At 42.0% G+C, this 18,065-nt stretch overlaps 3 protein-coding genes across 4 annotated transcripts; 2 read left to right on the top strand and 1 right to left on the bottom strand.

Annotated features, from left to right (window-relative positions):
- Window positions 1-166: 166 nt before the first annotated feature.
- srrd (SRR1 domain containing) lies at window positions 167-3,337 on the bottom strand. Its single transcript, XM_056375394.1, has 6 exons — window positions 3,043-3,337; window positions 2,847-2,887; window positions 2,547-2,746; window positions 2,357-2,455; window positions 1,527-1,678; window positions 167-1,440 (listed from the first exon to the last, which is right to left on the bottom strand). Exons 1-6 carry the CDS (start codon window positions 3,189-3,191, stop codon window positions 1,200-1,202), a joined length of 882 nt encoding a protein of 293 aa, XP_056231369.1. The 5' UTR covers window positions 3,192-3,337; the 3' UTR covers window positions 167-1,199.
- A 358-nt stretch (window positions 3,338-3,695) lies between these two features.
- On the top strand, window positions 3,696-8,649 carry tfip11 (tuftelin interacting protein 11). Of its 2 annotated transcripts, none has more exons than XM_056375385.1 (15): window positions 3,696-3,827; window positions 4,323-4,533; window positions 4,671-4,836; window positions 4,948-5,104; window positions 5,216-5,343; window positions 5,462-5,623; window positions 5,816-6,007; window positions 6,134-6,313; window positions 6,413-6,547; window positions 6,664-6,767; window positions 6,886-7,054; window positions 7,197-7,440; window positions 7,565-7,707; window positions 7,836-8,001; window positions 8,147-8,649. In XM_056375385.1, the coding sequence occupies exons 2-15, from the start codon at window positions 4,325-4,327 to the stop codon at window positions 8,491-8,493; spliced, it is 2,502 nt and encodes an 833-aa protein (XP_056231360.1). In that variant the 5' UTR covers window positions 3,696-3,827; window positions 4,323-4,324; the 3' UTR covers window positions 8,494-8,649. The 2 variants fall into 2 exon arrangements, with proteins under 2 accessions (XP_056231360.1, XP_056231359.1); XM_056375384.1 differs by having other exon boundaries at window positions 4,945-5,104.
- A 451-nt stretch (window positions 8,650-9,100) lies between these two features.
- thoc5 (THO complex 5) lies at window positions 9,101-17,711 on the top strand. Its single transcript, XM_056375284.1, has 20 exons — window positions 9,101-9,238; window positions 9,512-9,616; window positions 10,481-10,624; window positions 10,910-11,023; window positions 11,405-11,502; window positions 11,913-12,059; window positions 12,165-12,279; window positions 12,515-12,647; window positions 12,742-12,819; window positions 12,985-13,028; window positions 14,242-14,341; window positions 15,143-15,251; window positions 15,337-15,438; window positions 15,530-15,626; window positions 15,719-15,830; window positions 15,922-16,025; window positions 16,140-16,227; window positions 16,968-17,083; window positions 17,207-17,397; window positions 17,503-17,711. Exons 2-20 carry the CDS (start codon window positions 9,518-9,520, stop codon window positions 17,564-17,566), a joined length of 2,055 nt encoding a protein of 684 aa, XP_056231259.1. The 5' UTR covers window positions 9,101-9,238; window positions 9,512-9,517; the 3' UTR covers window positions 17,567-17,711.
- The last annotated feature ends 354 nt before the right edge of the window (window positions 17,712-18,065 follow it).

Raw genomic sequence — 18,065 nt, 5'->3', positions numbered from 1 at the left:
ACATCAATCTTGTGACAATACACCCACATGTAAGATACAAATCTATTAATAATCTATGAATCGCCAAATCCTGCCTCAGATGTAAACAAACAGCAAATCTTACCAAATTAAAGCAAAACATGAAGACATTTTTCTGTCAAGGAAAAAATCAGAAGGTAGAAGAGGATGCAATAAAAAAGAAATTCTTTTTTGTGTATTTGGAATATAAAACACTTTCATAAAGTTGTACTGTTTGTAAGATGTCATAAAGTCGAATGTAAAAGATGCAAACACAAAAAAACACCAGTAAGACTTAACAATCTATGTGCCCAGAAAACAGTCTGTTGAAATATAAAATTAATGTAAAGGACTATACCAGTGTTTTTATCATTTACTGGCACTACACATTTTGTGTGAATTACCATCAGTCACTTTAGAAAAAAAAATACCATAATGTTTTTCTTTGTTCCAGCCTTACATAGATTTCCATTCATATAAGTAAGATCTGCACTTCCCAGAATCTGCCTGAAATATTAAAACATACTCATAAACAATATGTTTAGTTAGATTGTTGTTGCATGGAAACCAAAGTCTTCCTTGTGGCACTGTGTTCCAGCAAGATCCAACAATGAAAAAAGAGTCTTCACCTGAACAACATTCACGAGTAGATCAGAAAAGTAGATTGTAACTCTGGTAGCTTCCTGCTTTTAAAAAGTTGTTTTTCTGCTGCTGACTCATAAATCTTGGATTTTGGAACTTTGCACATAAATATGCATTACAAGACAAACAAAAAACTGCAGAGTAAATGTTTTCCGTGATCTTTTTCCTATGCTGTATCGTCTAACTGACCATTTTCAAACTTCTGCAAGCTGATTTTCATCTAGCAACTGAAAAAAAATGTATTAAATATGGGCGTCTGTAATGGATAAATATAGTAAATGATGAAATGAAACTGTTTAAGCACCACACACATAAATACTTAACAAGTCCTCCTAATTCTATGAAAGTAATTATTTATTGCTGCCTGAAAGCCAGCTTGAATTAAATAATCCAAGATGGTTGTCATTATCTTTTCTTCTCTCATGAAGTAGGATGGTGGCTCCATTGTGCAAGAGTCAACCCACAATTTGGAGCATGGTTCATTTATTTAAAAACTGGTTACATCAATAGCAACAATAAAAAAAGAATGTCCAGTATTTTCCATCTCATGATCTCCAGTCTCAGCTCTGTGTTTTTCTCTGTATGATCTCTAAATCAGGGCAGTGTTGGTACTGGGGTTCAGGTGGCTCTGCCCAGGTGGATTGTGGGAGTCTGTTAAGGTCGCTGGTAGGAAAGGTGATGACTGCTGTGTCACTGAAGACGTCAATCACACGGGATGGACAAGGCAGTTGTCTCTCCGCACACACATCCACAGCCTGACTAATGTAGCTGTAGTCTCGCTTGAACTCTCTCTCGATCGTCCTGTTGGTGCAACAGATAACAACCATCACCTCATCTCTCCTTCAGCTTTTCGAAGGTCATCTCCCTCATTCATGTCTTGTACGAACCTGTCCCTCATGCCATTGAAGCTGTTTCCAACGATTATCATCAGAGGAAGACATCGTGTGCTCCAGTTCTTCCACAGGAGATTGTTGTATAGGGCTTTCCCACAATGCATCATGTAAAAGAGTGTGGGCTTAGTTGCCAAACGCTTCCCTTCCTGCACAATACAGAACAGTAAGTGAGCTTTGAAAATCAACTGGGAGAGACCTGAAACTGGGTTGAAATAAGTCATCTTAGGTTTTGTCAATGTTCTATAGTTATTTATTGTTAATAACAAAAATACTTAAGAATACTTGGTCTTTGGTAACTGGCTCTGAAATCTTGGTTACTCTTAAGCTCTTGAACCCACCGCAGTGGAATACTTTACAAATGCTTTCAGCTCAGATACCACAAGACAATAACACAAATAAAATAAAAAAAGACAATGGGTTCACTACTTTCTAGTCCCTGCAAGTTAACTGTCTTAAAGATCTGAAAATAACAGAAACAAGTGGCTGCCTTGAGAGTAGAAAGTATGAATTTAAAAAGCTAAAAAATTGGACATAAATGCCCTTGATCTTCTCTGACCACCCATTAAATCCTGGTCAATTACCTTGAGGATCTGGTGCTTACAGACAGCTGATGTTCAGCTGATGTTGTCGGTCACCAGTGTTCATTAAAACCATTTGTTATCATGTGACCAAATTCCATGCTTGGGTCAGGTGATGATACTGAAGTTGTCTCCAAGACAACAGACAACAGCAAAGACCAGAAATTCTGTTCAACATTCAACAACACTGGATCAGTCTAGTGGTTCACTATGATGTACATTTCCAAACACAGGTGATCAACTGACCTCATTTTCTGTGAGTACAGTCAGACCCAGCTCTCTCAAAGCATCCCTCTCTCCAGTGGAGAATGCAGGGTCATAAACAGAGCAGTCCGTCAGTGGAATCTAAAGGGAGAGGAGCAGTGAATGACAGTTAAGGATGAACAGTGCCTCATGTGAATGAGTATTTATCTCACTGATGAAACCCATCTCTGACCTGTCCTGCATCAAGCAACAGCAGCAACATGGCAAGCTGGTAGCGAGCCGAAGCGCAGGAGGAAAAGGAGCCGAGGCCATAACACACACACTCCAGATGTGGACACAGTCGGCCTTCTCTGCCCTTCTCCAGCTGGTCGGCGGGGTCCTCATTCTCTGGATGTTTCGATAGGGATGCTGGTCCTGCCACCAGCAGCTGCTCTGCAGAATAATCTTGAAATGTTCATCAAGCTGCAAGCTACATCCTTCCTGAGCTAAAACAAACTGTTTGGTGATAATCCCACTAGTCCAGCATACGCACCTTTCCACTCTTGCCAAAAGTCCTCACATCTCAGCTCAGACCTACAGAGGGAGCGGATAGGCAGAATTAATGGACTGTCTAGGGCTTGTGCACAAGCACGTGTGTTCACCTGAATTATATTTCAGGAAATATGAATTATATGGAAATATGAATTATATTTCAGGAGCCGCTGCTGGACTTGAATTAGATTTCTTACACTGTGTCCCTGATCCGTTTAACAGTTTTCCCGATATCCAGCTGCTCCTGGCAGCATGTTGAAGCTACAGACACATGAAGTAAGTTTGATTTCCGCGCTGCGCCTTTTCGTCGCCGGGCCACCTGCCACTCCTCCCCGGTGTCCGACATCTATGATAATTCACCTTTTCCCCGTATACTTAGACATCTGATTTAAAAAAAAAAACATTTGTTTTGTTGACTAAGTTATCGTTTAAGCGCTGATTTGGGTTGACGAGCCTGCAACATATGGGACTATTTTCAGTGTGACACACGCATTTCCTCTTCCGGGGTCATGCAAATTTTTTGTAATCCATGAAATTAGTTACATTCTTTGTTTTCTCTCTAATTAATGCGTAATCAATAATGTGATTTTACAGCAATTTATACCTCGATCATCTTGTAGAATCCTTGGACATTTGTGGTTTAATAACAACCCGACAAACACCGTATTTTGGGTCTTTTCCAGCCATTTTTGAAAACCAGATGTCCAATAAAATGCTTTTAAAATATTGTTTTTCTTCTGAACTGCCATGAATGATAAAAACCACACAAAGTGAATTGTTTTATAAGTTTATAAATTTGTTTACGGGTACATTTCCGGAGTTCAATATTTGGCAGAACACCGGCAGTTACCGGAAGTACTTGTGTTTTCGTGCGTAAAACGAAGAACACAGTGGCTCCTGTTAGCTGGATTATCTCTCATTCCTGCCACAGAAGACATACTATGTTACTAATCTCCAAGTAAGGGGATAACTAACATTTCAGGTGAGTCACAGAGAAGAGTTTCTCATTATTAGCCAGGGCGTAGGTTTTTCCTTTAAAGCGAGCAGGTTATGTTAGCTAACGTTAGCTTTTGCTAGTCAACACTAGCTTGTATTCACGTTGTGTTTTCTCTAGAGTAGTTGTGATTATAAAAGTATTGGTACCTACCTGGGAGGCTATTTGAGAAAATGTTGATTATATTTTTCTTTGCATTCATAGTAACCCAGTTAAATGGCAAATACTGTTGGTGACCTCACACTTCTTCAAGATACCGTGACCACATGCGTATACTCGAAATTAATAAAACGTACTGGATGTGACGATGGTTTGACAAATTAAGTCTCATGTCACTTTCTGAGCTTTTTGCTACATCTCTTGGCTTTCATCAGCATTTAGAGTTTATTCTGTTGTCATGGAGATGGTCCTGGATGCATCTTACCAATTGCTGTTTTTACACTCCCTCAACCGTCTTGGTATTTTATTTGTTCTGATAACCAGAGATGTCCATGTCCCACCTGTATGGGCGGAGAGGGGAGGAAGAGGAGGAGGGTGTGGAGATTGAGAGCTTTGAGGTGACAGACTGGGACATAGCCAACGAGTTCAACCCAGACCGCCGCAGACACAGGCAGACCAAGGAGCAGGCCACCTATGGTATCTGGGCTGACAGGGACTCCGATGAGGATGAGAGGCCAAGCTTTGGAGGCAAGAGGTAAGGCATAGGTTTGCTTTGTTGCCGCACCAAAGTCCCATCTTAGTCAGCCCAAGAGGAGTTGTACGCAGAAACACCACCAAGTGTTTTTAAACAGTGATATACAAAAATGAAAGAAGTGTTTTTGTCTTCTCTAGATCTAAGGACTACAGTGCTCCAGTGAACTTTGTGAGTGCTGGTCTCCGCAAGAGTGCGGCTGAAGAGAAACAGCAGCAAAGAGGAGAAGGCTCTAATGATTCTGACGATGATGCTCCCTCAGCACCTTCCCCTCCTCGCAGCATTGCGCCCAAAAAACTCCAAATGGTAAATTCTGTCATATGTATTATGTTTCTTAGCCAATTACATGGTTACAGGCAACAGAAGATTATATGAACAATGATATGATTTATTTAAATGTATTATTATTATTAGCAGGGTAATTTCCGCGGGAACCAGTCACAGAGGTTTGCAGGTGGCATACAGTCTGGACAAGGCATTGGTACCTGGGAGAAGCACACAAAAGGAATTGGACAGAAGCTTCTGCAGAAAATGGGCTACCAACCCGGCAAAGGCTTGGGCAAGAATGCACAAGGTGGGTAAGCTTGACGAGGCTGTTTTATTGAACTGTTTAGTAAAACTGTATTTTACAGGAGCAAAAGAGTAGAATTGATGTACTTGACATGTCACTCTCTTCTTGTTGCAGGTATTGTAAACCCTATTGAGGCGAAGGTTCGTAAAGGCAAGGGAGCAGTGGGTGCTTATGGCAATGAGCGAACCCAGCAGAGTCTTCAGGATTTTCCGGTGGTTGACTCAGATGAAGAAGAGGAAAAGGTAATGTTGAAAAAATTCGTCTTGTGTTTTTATCCAGAGCTACTGTTATATAGCAGAAATGGTTTTGTCAAGTCAGTCAACATTATTTTGACACTTTTCTCAATTCCTGTCCATGTAGGAGTTTCAGAAGGAGTTAGGCCAGTGGCGTAAGGATCCTGCAGGGTCTGCTGGAAAGAAGAAACCCAAGTACTCCTATAAAACCGTAGATGAGCTTAAGGCTAAAGGCAAGCTGGCAGGGCGGAGCACAGCAGCATCCGCTGGAGAGCTGGCACAGGTCAAGGTATGTTAGACTCCTCCATTAACACTGGTTTACTCCATTCTCCATTCTGGGAATGTTATCAGGGCACTATGGTTTGGATTTGGAATTGGGCTGTAATGTTGTGATAAACCTCAGGAACTTAATCAGTACAAGCCCCTGTGGCTGCTTTTTTTTTCAGAATCTCATTTAACCCATACCTCTACCCATCACTAGGTAATAGATATGACTGGAAGAGAGCAAAAGATATACTACAGTTACAGTCAGATGTCCAGCAAGCACAGTGTCCCAGATGAAGGTCCACCAAGCATGTCCACTCGGGATCAGAAAGGATCTGGCTTTGCTCTGCCTGAGCTTGAGCATAACCTGCAGCTACTGATAGACCTTACGGAACAGGACATATTACAGGTATGGGGTGTATTAACAAGCTGAGGCTTGTTTTATGTTGTTGTGGTTTCTATAACTTTTCCATGTAACATTCTACTACTTCTACCACATACTGACATATTTTCTCTTTTTCTCATCATTCTGTAGTCTGCCAGACGTCTGCAGCATGAAAAAGATGTAGTTGTGTCTCTGAGCCATGAATCACGAGCACTGCAGAGCAGACTGGATGCAGAGCAAGATGCCATCCAGAAAATGGAGGCCGTACTGGCGCTGGTTGACCGTTTTCCTTCGGGGGAGACGGCACCTGGGGAGGGACCCACCCTGCAGGTGTATATATAGTCAACATGATTCAGTTTATTGGTTCCTGCTCTGTTTTCAAATCCACAATCATAATCCTTTTATGTGCTTTCCTCCATCTCTGTTCAGGAGTGTGCCCGGATCTTTGAGACGTTACAAACTGACTATTATGAAGAATACAAGACCATGGGGTTGGCTGACCTGGCTACGGCTGTTGTTCATCCGTTACTTAAAGAGAAACTTCGTTCCTGGGACCCGCTGAAGGTATGCTTTTGCAATTATGTGCTTTGGAACTACAGTAACTACTATATACTATAGTACTACATGATATAGTAATGATATAGTACCAGTTCTGAGACTTTTCAATTTAACTTTTTCAGGACAGTTCTTATTGTCTGGAAGACATCGGTCAGTGGAGAGCAATCCTTGAATCCAGAGACCTCCACTCCAGTGCCCCAGACTCAAATATGGACCCCTACCACAGGTCATTTTAAACAATCACACACTCAGCTCTCATGTTTGTATGCACTTACTAGGTGTAGCAGCCTGTTTTATACTGTATGTGTTTTTGACAAGTGTGTGTCCTTTCTTTCTTGATCCAGACTGTTGTGGGAAGTGTGGATCCCAGTGATGCGGTCCTGTGTGTCAGGCTGGCAGCCTCGTATGGTCGGGCCAATGGTGGATTGCGTGGAAGTGTGGGCTCCTCTTATCCCCCTGTGGATCCTGGATCACCTTTTGGAGCAGCTGATCTTACCCCGGCTACAGCGAGAGGCAAAACACACTTTATCCACTTGAAGATAGATTTACTTAGATGTCAAGAAACTCCCATGGTTTTGGTCATCTCACATAATTTACTTGTGGATAATAATAATTGGCTTCAGCAGTTTTTTCCCTTTTGTTTCCTGTTCGATAGGTGGATAACTGGAATCCTTTAACTGACACAGTGCCCATCCACTCCTGGATCCACCCTTGGCTGCCTCTGCTCCAATCACGTTTAGAGCCTCTGTACCCGCCTATCAGGAGCAAACTGTCCAACGCATTGCAACGATGGCATCCCAGTGACACCTCCGCGAGGCTCATCCTGCAACCTTGGAAAGATGTTTTCACACCAGGTGCATGGGAGGCCTTCATGGTGAAAAACATCATCCCTAAACTAGGTATGTCTTCATCAGTAATAACCTTAAGGATGTCAGAGCAGTGAGAGAAAATGTATTTCCCTCTGTTCCTCTTTTCCTTCCCTGTTCCTCTTTTTCATGTGATGGTTCCTGTTTCCCTCCACAGCTCTGTGTCTGGAAGAGCTGGTTATCAACCCTCACCAGCAGCAGATGGAGCCATTTCATTGGGTGATGGACTGGGAGGGCATGCTCTCCCCCTCCAGCCTTGTGTCCCTGCTGGACAAAAACTTCTTCACGAAGTGGTTGCAGGTCAGGGTACATGCTTACATAGTAAATTGTTTACAGAGTTATTAAGATGTTATTAGCCACATCTGATTATTTTATATATTTAATTTGATTACATCTTTGTGGTGTCTTTCTTTTGTTGTTGATTATAGGTGCTGTGTTCGTGGTTGAGCAACAGTCCTAACTATGAGGAAATCACTAAATGGTACCTCGGTTGGAAAAGCATGTTCAGTGACGTTTTGTTGTCACAGCCACTCATAAAAGAGAAATTCAATGAAGCTTTGGACATCATGAATCGTGCAGTGTCTTCAGGCATGGGTTAGTATTGTATTCAGTTTCAGGATTTAAATACAATAAAAATATAGGACAGAAGTCTTTTATAAAATAATGACAAGAAAACAGTAATGCACTTTGTTTTCTCTACTGAAACAAAACATATTACAATTCTTTTTCTTATCCACAGGTGGATATATGCAACCTGGTGCAAGGGAGAACATTGCATATCTCACACAGACAGAGAGACGAAAGGACTTCCAGTATGAGGCGATGCAGGAGCGCAGGGATGCTGAGAGTGTGGCACACAGGGGCATCAGCGCTGGTGTGCCAACTAACTTTAAAGATCTTATCCAGACCAAAGCAGAGGAGAACAACATTGTCTTTATGCCTTTAGTGGCCAAACGGCACGAGGGCAAACAGCTGTACACATTTGGCCGTATTGTCATTTACATAGACAGAGGGGTTGTGTTTGTGCAAGGAGAGAAGACATGGGTGCCCACATCTTTGCAGAGTTTGATAGATATGGCCAAGTGAGGGTGGACTGATTAATTTTCTGGTCTGCCAAGTGTAAAATAGTAAACTGGGCAAGTGTTTACTTTTTATATATCTCAAGTATACTGATCTTTGCCATATGTGACTTTGTAAATTTTCAGCATCATTAGAATTGTGAATAAACCATTTTTGAATGTATGTGGTCTACTTGTTGCTGTTTTAATCAGAGATTAAATCTACATATGTTCAAGTACTTTATTTACATTGCATAGTATGTATAGTTGTGTTTGTGATAGTTGGTTTTCAGAAAGTTTTGCATTCAACACACATATTTCATTATAAGTAAACTCAGCTTTTGGTAGAAATACTGAATACAGGGTGGTACTAGAGGTCACTATATTTATGTCCACGTACAAAAACACACATTGATGTTATGTTTATGTATGCGACTAATTTCTAAATGATTTCCCTCAGTCAAGGTATGTCTTAAACTTTTGAGTAAATGTTTTTCTTAATTTTTCTGTTTGTATGGGATAATCTAACAATTGAGATAAGGAGACTTAATGAAGCTGTATTATATTTATTTTTGTGTACTGGGGGTTTTTTTTTTCTCCAATGACTTGGTATTTACATTTGTTTTACTGTAGGTGGCGGTGTAGCTGCTGTAGGGTTTTTGACACGACAGGGCTTCCGTCCATAGTCAGCGCTTAGCGGTGAAACAAAGTGTCTTGTACATGTGCATTTGCACACGATTTAATCATTTCAGACGTTTTTCTTCATCCCTGAGGTAAGTGGATATTTAAAGATATTCCATCAAACACATGATGATATTCACGATTTGCTATCTGTGATTGAGAACCCTCTTTCATGAGCCGACAAGCTAACAGTTGTTAGCCAATGAGCTAACCAACCTTAGCTATCACAGAGCTACTACAGTGCTAACAGTGGCTAGACGGCTAATACAGATATGTTTGTGGCACGTACGTTACTGTAGCAAGCGCTTTCGCGGCTTGTGTTTATTTTAATCTATGTATTCTACACATCCCCGGTCTGTATCCAGCCACCCATGTCGTCCGAAGCTCTGAAGAAGCGAAAGTCGAAGGTTCTCCGCAGTGAAGGAGGAACCCCAGAGATGAAGCGAGGTCGCGGAGAGGGAGACCCGCAGGTAGAGTCAGCGCACCGCCGGGAGGGAGTAGATGAGGGGGTCACAGGGGCACCAGTGTGCCGTAATCTGTCCGAAGTACAGAAAAACCAGACCGGGTAAAGGTCCTGTGTCAGCAGCAAACACCCTTACAAGTAAAGTGTCACTGGAAGAACTAATAACTTAAGAGGTATCCACTGTAGCGAGCTTTAAAGTTTGCACATTTTATTTGTAAAGATGTATTAAATTAATATTTAGATTATAAAATATTAAGACCGCTGAATCACACAGTAAGATGTTTCCGGGTGTACAAAATATAATCTTGTTCATAATGCAGAAGTCCGCAGAACCATACATTTCAGTTTAGAAATTATCAGAGCTGAATTAACAGGTCCTGGTCAATCTGAATAAAAACTGGGTGTTTTAAACAGCGTCCAATAGTTGCATTTTTCATTTGACTGTGGGATTTCTGTATATCTTACAGGGGGCTTGTGTCCTCCACCTATTTACTTTGGACCAGCATCATAGGAAAATCTGCAATCTAATCTATTTTTGTGACTGTGATGAAGGTCCTTGTGTGACTCAAACTCAAATCCCTTGTTGATAAATGCACAGTGGGAATACTAGGTTGGATGTTCATAGTCTTTATTTAATCACTGTATTATTACCAACCAGATAACTAGGTATTGATTTAGAATAATAAACGTATGAACAATCAGTACTGAAGTTTGAGTCTAGATCTGTGGAATTTTGGATCTGACTTAACTCTGTCACTCATCGAGTCCTTGGACTTCTCACAGCATCAAGAAAAGTGGCCTCAAGTTTAAGCAGGACTGAAAGGGGTGTGTTATACTATTTATATTGATGTAGTATCTTTTAATTTTTTAGGATGTACGCGTGTACAGTGAGGAGGTGGAGCTGGATGGCAGGGACCCTGAGCAGGACTTTCTGCAGTACAAAGAGTCATGTGAGAGTTTGGCTACTCTCATGAGTGAGATCCAGGACCTTAAAGCCAATGGAGCCAAGGACGGGGTAAGAATCATACTTTCAAGATACACTAATCTATTCTGTCATTATAGACTCATTTCATTGTCAGTGATGGACTAGGCATGTTACAGATTAGTTACACTCATCAAGGTGATGTCCTGGTTTGCCACTGTAGAGACAAGTACATAGCCCCACCACAGAAACTTTATTCATACAGTTTGTAGTATCGGCAAATCTAATGCATCATAACATTGTATATACGATCCCTATATAGATGATTCTATGCCTTCACCATAATAATGAAGTCTAACTAGTTCTATCTCTCCTCAGTGTGCCGAGGTCGAGCAGAAACGTATGCAGAGCTGCATCCACTTCATGAATCTGAAGAAACTCAATCGTCTGGCTCATATGCGACTAAAGAGAGGCAGAGACCAGACACACGAGGTAACTCCCACACGACTCCTTTAATGCAGTTCTGTGTTTATGGGGTATTAAAAGAAACTCCAGCTTAGGTTAAGTTCACTCTATTCCATTCATTTGCTGAACAAGTGCCGCCTCAACTCCCTTTTGTGCTAAAAAGGAAGGTTGAACTCATAGCACTTTTTACTTATTTTCTACTTATATTAGTTTCTACTTATAACACCTAACTACAGCTGCTCCGACTGTCAGCAAAGAGAGTTTAGTTTTATGGTTCGATTCTGCTTATTGACCCTTGTTCTTATTGAATCCTGGTTCAGATTCTTTGCATATTGGTTGTTGTGTCATGGTGACCTGGGTCGTGTTTGCAAACCAGCAATAATCACTGTCTTTCTTTCCTCCACCCAGGCAAAGCAGAAAGTGGATGTGTTGCACCTTCAGTTGCAGAACCTGCTGTATGAAGTGATGCATCTTCAGAAGGAGATCAGCAAGTGTCTGGAGTTCAAGTTAGTACACAGTATTTCATTAGATGAGAACAGCTTTTACTTGTTGCAGTGTACTTCAGACAAAGCAGCTTTACTCATGTGAAACCCTAGTTTAACATTACAAAACAAATAAAGCAAACTGTATTTATTTTGAACTTTAGTTGAACTCATTGCAAATTATGGTCACATAATTAGGCCTGGAAGTGAGGCCCCCACCACAACCCCCACTCTGTATGAGAATGTAGTATATTAAGTCAATGAATATGAACTCCAATGAAAAATAATTGCTCAGCTCAAAAGATACAGAAAGATTGCATTAAAAAGTTGCTCCGTTAGAGTGATGCTTGCAAATGTGGCTCTATTGTTCATATTGAGATTATCAGGAATGCATTTTGTCACAATGGCAGTTAACTTCTGTTTCCCTGTCCCAGGTCTAAGCATGAGGAAATAGACTTGGTGTCTGAGGAAGAGTTTTACCAGGGGGCCCCACAGGAGATTTCCAGGCCCCACCTCACAAAAAATGACCCCCACCAACTCACACTGGCTCGACTGGACTGGGAGCTAGAACAAAGAAAGAGGTACCAGCACACAGCATAGTGCATTAGCAGCATGCTGTGGTCAAAAAATCAATCTTGACTTTTTTGGAGGCACAGATCAGTTGTAAAAAGTTTGTTTGGATACAGGTTGGCAGAGAAATACAAGGAGTCACAGGCCACAAAGGAGAAGATCCAGAAGAGCATCGAGGTGAAGAAGGAACACCTGAGAAGCTTACAGCCTGGACTGAATGCCATCATGCAGGTATAATAGCTGTTTGGGTGCCATATTATCAAGGTTTTGTCTTCTGAACTTTGATTACAAAGCGTTTTGAAAACGTGTCCATTTATGATTTATGACATTAACTGATTCATTTATTTGCTTATTTATCTCTAAAGAAAGTCCCATTCTTCATTGAAGTCAAGGTTAAACTGCTGTGCTGCCACAGGGCGTTATGCATGGATCCTCTGAATGATTTAAATTCTCTCTTCTTTCTCAGGCTTCTCTCCCGGTGCAGGAGTACCTGTCCATGCCTTTTGAACAGACTCAGAAACAGACTGAGATTGCTCGCCATCTCCCTCCACCCCTGTATGTCCTGTTTGTTCAAGCCAATGCCTACGGCCAGGCCTGTGGTCAGTAATCATCAGAGAATATCCAAAGTTTTAAGACAAAATACTTTTCTTAATGGGATTCGAGCCCTGATTGTTAATTTTTATTCCATTTCAGACAAAAACCTGACTCTGTCTATCAGTGGTGATGTGGATGAAGCCAAGGCCTTGTCCAAACCACCAGAAGATTCCCAGGGTACATCACTTTTATATATATATATGCACATATTCATATAAGCACACAAATGCGTAGCTTTGTTGACCAGCTCATTTTTTCAATTGTTCAGTATTTCAAGATGTTATGTTTAGAGATGCATTCTCATCTAAAGAAACATAAAATCATTTGTTCTGTATCATCCAGATGATGAGAGTGATTCAGATGCAGAGGAGGAGCAAGAGAAAACGGTGAGTCTCAGGCTGGGCTTTTCTCCTAAAACACACACACACACTCACACACACACTCACACTCACACTCACACTCACACTCACACTCACACTCACACTCAGGTCAGTGAGTGCAGCGATTTCTTAATACACCCATTTCTGCACCGGACACGCAAACTGTCCCTGAAGCCCTAGCTGTCACGCATTGTGGCAGGTTGGGGAGCAGCACCTATTGATCGCTTCCTGCATCTAGATGAGTATTAACGGGGGGATTCTGAGAAATTATTACCAAGAACGGCTAGGTGACTGTAACCTGAGCCCACTTAAGCACGCACACTCGGCACCAAACCAGTGCTTGTCTTTGTTGCTGAGACTGTCTGTCTGGATGTTTCTTTAGATCTGATGTAAAGATATATTTTCAAAATGATGGACTTACTCGGAATAACATTTCTGTATTTGATTTGCAATCTCTTGCTGTGTCTCAATTCATTTACTTCCATACTTACACTTGCCATTTTGAGTGCATAAGTGCATTCACGGTGGCAAGCACAACAACATGCAGTGTACTATAAGAACCTGGATAGTGCACTCAAAAGTGTAAACGGTCGCCACTGGGGACCACCAACATATTTTCAAACTTGTGTAAACTGCGGCACAGGAAGGAGGACACGGTGGTGCTGATGGAAGCGTAAATTCGCAGGAAAGTAAAACATTAATTTTCAAGTCAACTGAGCAAAGCAGCCGGCAGATATTTTGGAGGGCACATGTTGCAGTCGTCATTTCTGGCGAGTGCACAACGGCAGTGTTTGAATTGGGACAACACTAATCTGTCAGAATTCATGCACTATCCCAGTTAGTATACTTTGTACACAGTGTACTACATGTGAGTGTACAGACTGAAGTATGTGATACACTTGATACACAGCATCTGTCCGGCCGTCTGCATATGAGAGCTCATCCGAAACGCTCTCTTCTTTTTCAATCCTTCACTACTTTCAGCCCTTCCTTTGAAATTCCACTTCCTCCTTTTATCTGTAATAGTAGATGGCTTAAATGCTTGAGAGGCTCAGCGACTATCATGTTTCTCCTGTAATCAGCTGAAATTTGATGCAAATTGTTTTTCTAATTTATTTGATATGCCACAATGTCAAACATGTACTTTTCGTTTGTACATTTTTCGTTCTCCCTTTGCTTCTCCCGTTTCCATGGCTTTTTATTGTCTGTTGTCTCACAGAAGAGGAGAAGGCCAACTACAGGCGGCCAGCTGGATGACAAGAGACGGGAGATGCTGAAAAGGCACCCTCTGTCTCTCTGCTTAGACCTCAAGTGTAAAGGTAACACAATCTGCATGTTTGATGTCTTTGTATGTGAGAGCCTGTGCAAAATAGGTCTATACATTCCTCCATCTTAAAGCAGCATGTTTAAGCCCAAATATTTACAATTCATCTGCGTTACATTCCTTGTAATGCAGCCATGTTTACTGTATCATGTGGTAACTCTAACCTATCAGATAGTATGTAAAATAAAAAGAGTGTTCTACTCTGCTATGATAGCACACCAGCACTTGACCCTCATGGTCCCTCTGCTGGTGATAACAGGAACAGTGATAGATTATAGAGAGACCTGCATTGCAGGCTTAGCTCTACCTAAGGGAGGAGGAGGGAAGGGAGGGGGAGAGGTGAGAGAGACGCTTGCAGCATCACGGGTCCGCAGCACCTACAAAAGGCTGTAAGCATATTTTCTCATCACCAGTCTTTCTCTGATTCCTGCTTTTATTCTAGTATCTTCCCTCTCCCCAGTTATCCTCACTGCTGCCAGCTGCAGCAGGCATTTTACTGCAGTAAAAGTGAAAAGAGCAGAGTAGGTGTCTTTGAGTGACAGTGTCACTGAGTTCACTTGGGCTGCAGAGTGGCGTGTGAAAGATGAACCTCAGCATAGTATATATCCCCTGGGTGCTGCTATCATTCATCGTGACCACACCTTGTTATTGCTCTCTAATGTGCTGCAGTGTAAAGTGTAAACGCTGGGGGAGGTTCACTGGGAGGATTAGTGAAAAGAGGGTGCTTGAGGGAATAATGAATGAAGCTTCTAATGGATTAGTTCATCACCATGTGTTATCCACCTTGTCTCCACAGATGGCAGCATCCTCCATCTCTACTTCTACTACCTGATGAATCTGAACATAATGACAGTCAAGACCAAGGTCTCCACCACCACAGACCTAAGCACAGCCATCAGCGCAGGGTGTGTGTTTGTGTGTACGGACCTACACTTTCATCTCCCTCTCTGTGTCACTAAAAGGAAAGTCTGATGATGTCTTCTTTTGCAGGGACCTGCTGAAATCAGACACTCTACTCAGCTGTCTCTACACCAGCGACCAGGGACGGGAAACCCCCAATCCAGCTAATCGTTACCAGTTTGATAAAGTCGGGTGAGGATGTCAGATGACAAAGATGTTTAGGGAACAACACCACTGGATTTAACAAAATCCCAGCAGAATTAACCCCATCATTTCTTTTTAGGATTGTTTCCTTTGCTGATTATGTGGAGGAGCTGGGCCATCCCTACATGTGGGTTCAGAGTCTCGGAGGACTACATTTTCCCAGCGATGCTTCAGAGGTGTGTGCTGAAATTGAGCCATGTCCCAGCAGAGCACAGGTTCTGTGTGTTACAGTGGTATCATGTTGGCATGTGTTCATGTTTTTCCCCAGGGTGTGCGTGTGGGCAGTTCTTTGAGTGCCAGCCACATGGAGAGCACCATGAAGCTGCTAAGGGGACGAGTCCAGTCCCGCTTGGCTTTGCACAAGCAGTTTGCCTCTTTAGGTATCTTATTTGTTGGCAACTTTTCACATTAAATACTCCTAATGAACAGACTGTAAATTTCAACTGAGATTGTTTGTGCTCCTGTCCTCAGAGCACAGTATCATCCCGGTCTCCAGTGAGTGTCAGCACTTCTTTCCTGCCAAGATCATCTCCCGCTTAGCTCGCTGGACAACCATCAGTGACCAGGAGTACATGGTACTCACACAGACACACGTTTACAGATATTTGGAATCACATGTACTGAAAGTGTTTGTCCAAAAGTGCACATGTTGCAGCACATCTCACTGTGATATTTCTCTTCCTCTCAAGGATCTGCAATATACACGTCATGTGACTGAGGCTGGGCTGGCAAAGGAGACTGATCTGTACTTCATGGCAGTGGTTGAAAGAGGAACAGGTAGATACTAATCACTGCTGATAGAATTGGCTATCATTGATTACTTGATTTGAATTTTGAATGGACCACAACAGCGGTGCCAGCCCTATAATCACAAATGTCCACCTGCATTTATTACATGTACTCTTATCGCCTAAGGAGGTAGATGAATAACTAAACATAAGACACATCGGGCGAGAGAGAGCAGAGAGTGGGAGGGAGAGAGAGAAGCCATCAGCAACTGCTAAGCTAAAGAAATTAGTAGCTCTGAATAGCATGTAAACAACAGAAATGCCAGCAACCATAAATGAGACAATCTGCATGTCAGCACTGTCTTTGTCTTTAACTTATGTGTTTGGTGATTTTGTCAGACACTGTTGTGGGTATAAAATCTGAATTTTACCTGCTTGAAAATGTCTCGGAAGTTAACATGTAGTCTTAATGGGCTGTGTTTCTGTCACCATTTCATACCTGTTCTGTTGTCTGACAACAGTAACAGAAAAACATGTAAATGAGGACAGCTTTTACGAAATTGAGAGAGATTAAAATACTATGAATAAGCACAGAGATTAGGAGAGAAACAAACTGATAAAGGGCTGAAACTGGCTGACACTAGACAGAAAAGAACCCAATTATGTCCGTTTACAGCGGTTCTGCAACAGTTTTCAACTACATCCTCACTTTCGCACATTGAACATACGTTAGGTTTTGACCTAGTCTTGTTTATAAACGAGCTGTTTGTATCTGTCCCTTCCTCTCAGCTCGTCTCCAGGCCGCAGTGGTGATGAGCCCCCGTTACCCAGAGATCTCTCCTCTTTTCTCCCTCTCCCTCAGCTGGAAAGGAGAGCGCAGTGGACGCACCGATGACAACCTTCGAGTATGAACTTATCAATAAAAGTTATTTATGTCCCAGACGCTTGTGCTCTGTTGCTATATGAGCTCATTTTATGTCTTGTCCTGTTACTGACAACACACTTTTCTCACACTGACTCATCTTTAGGCCATGGAGAGTGAGGTCAATGTGTTCAAAAATGAACTACAGGGACCACGTCCAGGACACCAGCTCCTGACCAATCAGATTTCACGCTTGTGTGTCTGCCTGGATGTGTATTTGGAGACTGAAGGACAAGATGACAGCGTGGAGGGACCACGAGAGTTCCCCCGTGAAAAGATGTGCTTGCGCACTGTCAGGTACACAGTTAGAGAGGAATTGGTACATTTTTTTACACACGTTTGGTCAGAGACACACTGAATAGATTTATCTCTGACATCTCTCTCTACCTCTTTTAATTTCAGGGGTCCAAATCGTCTGAAGCCATTCAAGTACAACCATCCTCAGGGCTTCTTCAGTCATCGCTAAACATGTATATATATGATTTTTCCTACTGTACTTAACAGCGCTAACTCCTCCAAGCTTACCTTTGTGACTCTTTGACACACAAGTATCCCTTTTTAAAAGTCTTTATACCGGTCTGGAAATAAAAGAACACTGTTATTTTCTTGAATGGGTGTGAATCTGGTCTTTTTAATGGCTCTGTTGTATCCAGGCTTTGTTGTGCACTCCAAATTTTCCTCTTTTATCTCTCTTCCTTCCTCTCTACCTTCACTTCTCTCTGCTGCTCTATTTATAGGCGTCTGCACTAGCTGATTATTATGCCATCGTGGTTCAGTGCTGGCGCGAGCTGAGTCATTTCCACAGAGACTCATGTCTGGAATATGATACTTGGGTCTTTGACCTATCATTTATCATCCTGGTGGCAGTAAAGGTAGTAAAACAGGTTGTTATTTAGGATATTGATGCCAGTTCCATGGTGATTATGGCAAAAGTATCACTCTCCTATTTTCTTGCACATTAGAGC

Source organism: Seriola aureovittata, chromosome 5 (genome assembly GCF_021018895.1).
Source record: "Seriola aureovittata isolate HTS-2021-v1 ecotype China chromosome 5, ASM2101889v1, whole genome shotgun sequence".
Lineage (NCBI taxonomy): Eukaryota > Metazoa > Chordata > Actinopteri > Carangiformes > Carangidae > Seriola > Seriola aureovittata.
The sequence above is the reverse complement of the archived record's forward strand: the minus strand, read 5'-3'. Positions and strand labels throughout refer to the sequence as shown.

Bases quoted from the DNA above. Each gene is read 5' to 3' on its own strand.
- tfip11 (XM_056375384.1), top strand. From the start codon at position 4,325: ATGTCCATGTCCCACCTGTATGGGCGGAGAGGGGAGGAAGAGGAGGAG. The intron at 4,837-4,944 runs GTAAATTCTGTC...TATTATTATTAG, and splicing joins CGCCCAAAAAACTCCAAATG to CAGGGTAATTTCCGCGGGAA. The intron at 6,768-6,885 runs GTCATTTTAAAC...TTCTTGATCCAG, and splicing joins AATATGGACCCCTACCACAG to ACTGTTGTGGGAAGTGTGGA.
- thoc5 (XM_056375284.1), top strand. From the start codon at position 9,518: ATGTCGTCCGAAGCTCTGAAGAAGCGAAAGTCGAAGGTTCTCCGCAGT. The intron at 12,060-12,164 runs GTACCAGCACAC...GTTTGGATACAG, and splicing joins GAGCTAGAACAAAGAAAGAG to GTTGGCAGAGAAATACAAGG. The intron at 12,820-12,984 runs GTACATCACTTT...TGTATCATCCAG, and splicing joins ACCACCAGAAGATTCCCAGG to ATGATGAGAGTGATTCAGAT.
- srrd (XM_056375394.1), bottom strand. From the start codon at position 3,191: ATGTCGGACACCGGGGAGGAGTGGCAGGTGGCCCGGCGACGAAAAGGC. The intron at 2,888-3,042 runs GTAAGAAATCTA...CTCCCTCTGTAG, and splicing joins AAACGGATCAGGGACACAGT to GTCTGAGCTGAGATGTGAGG. The intron at 2,456-2,546 runs GTCAGAGATGGG...CTCTCCCTTTAG, and splicing joins TGTTGCTTGATGCAGGACAG to ATTCCACTGACGGACTGCTC.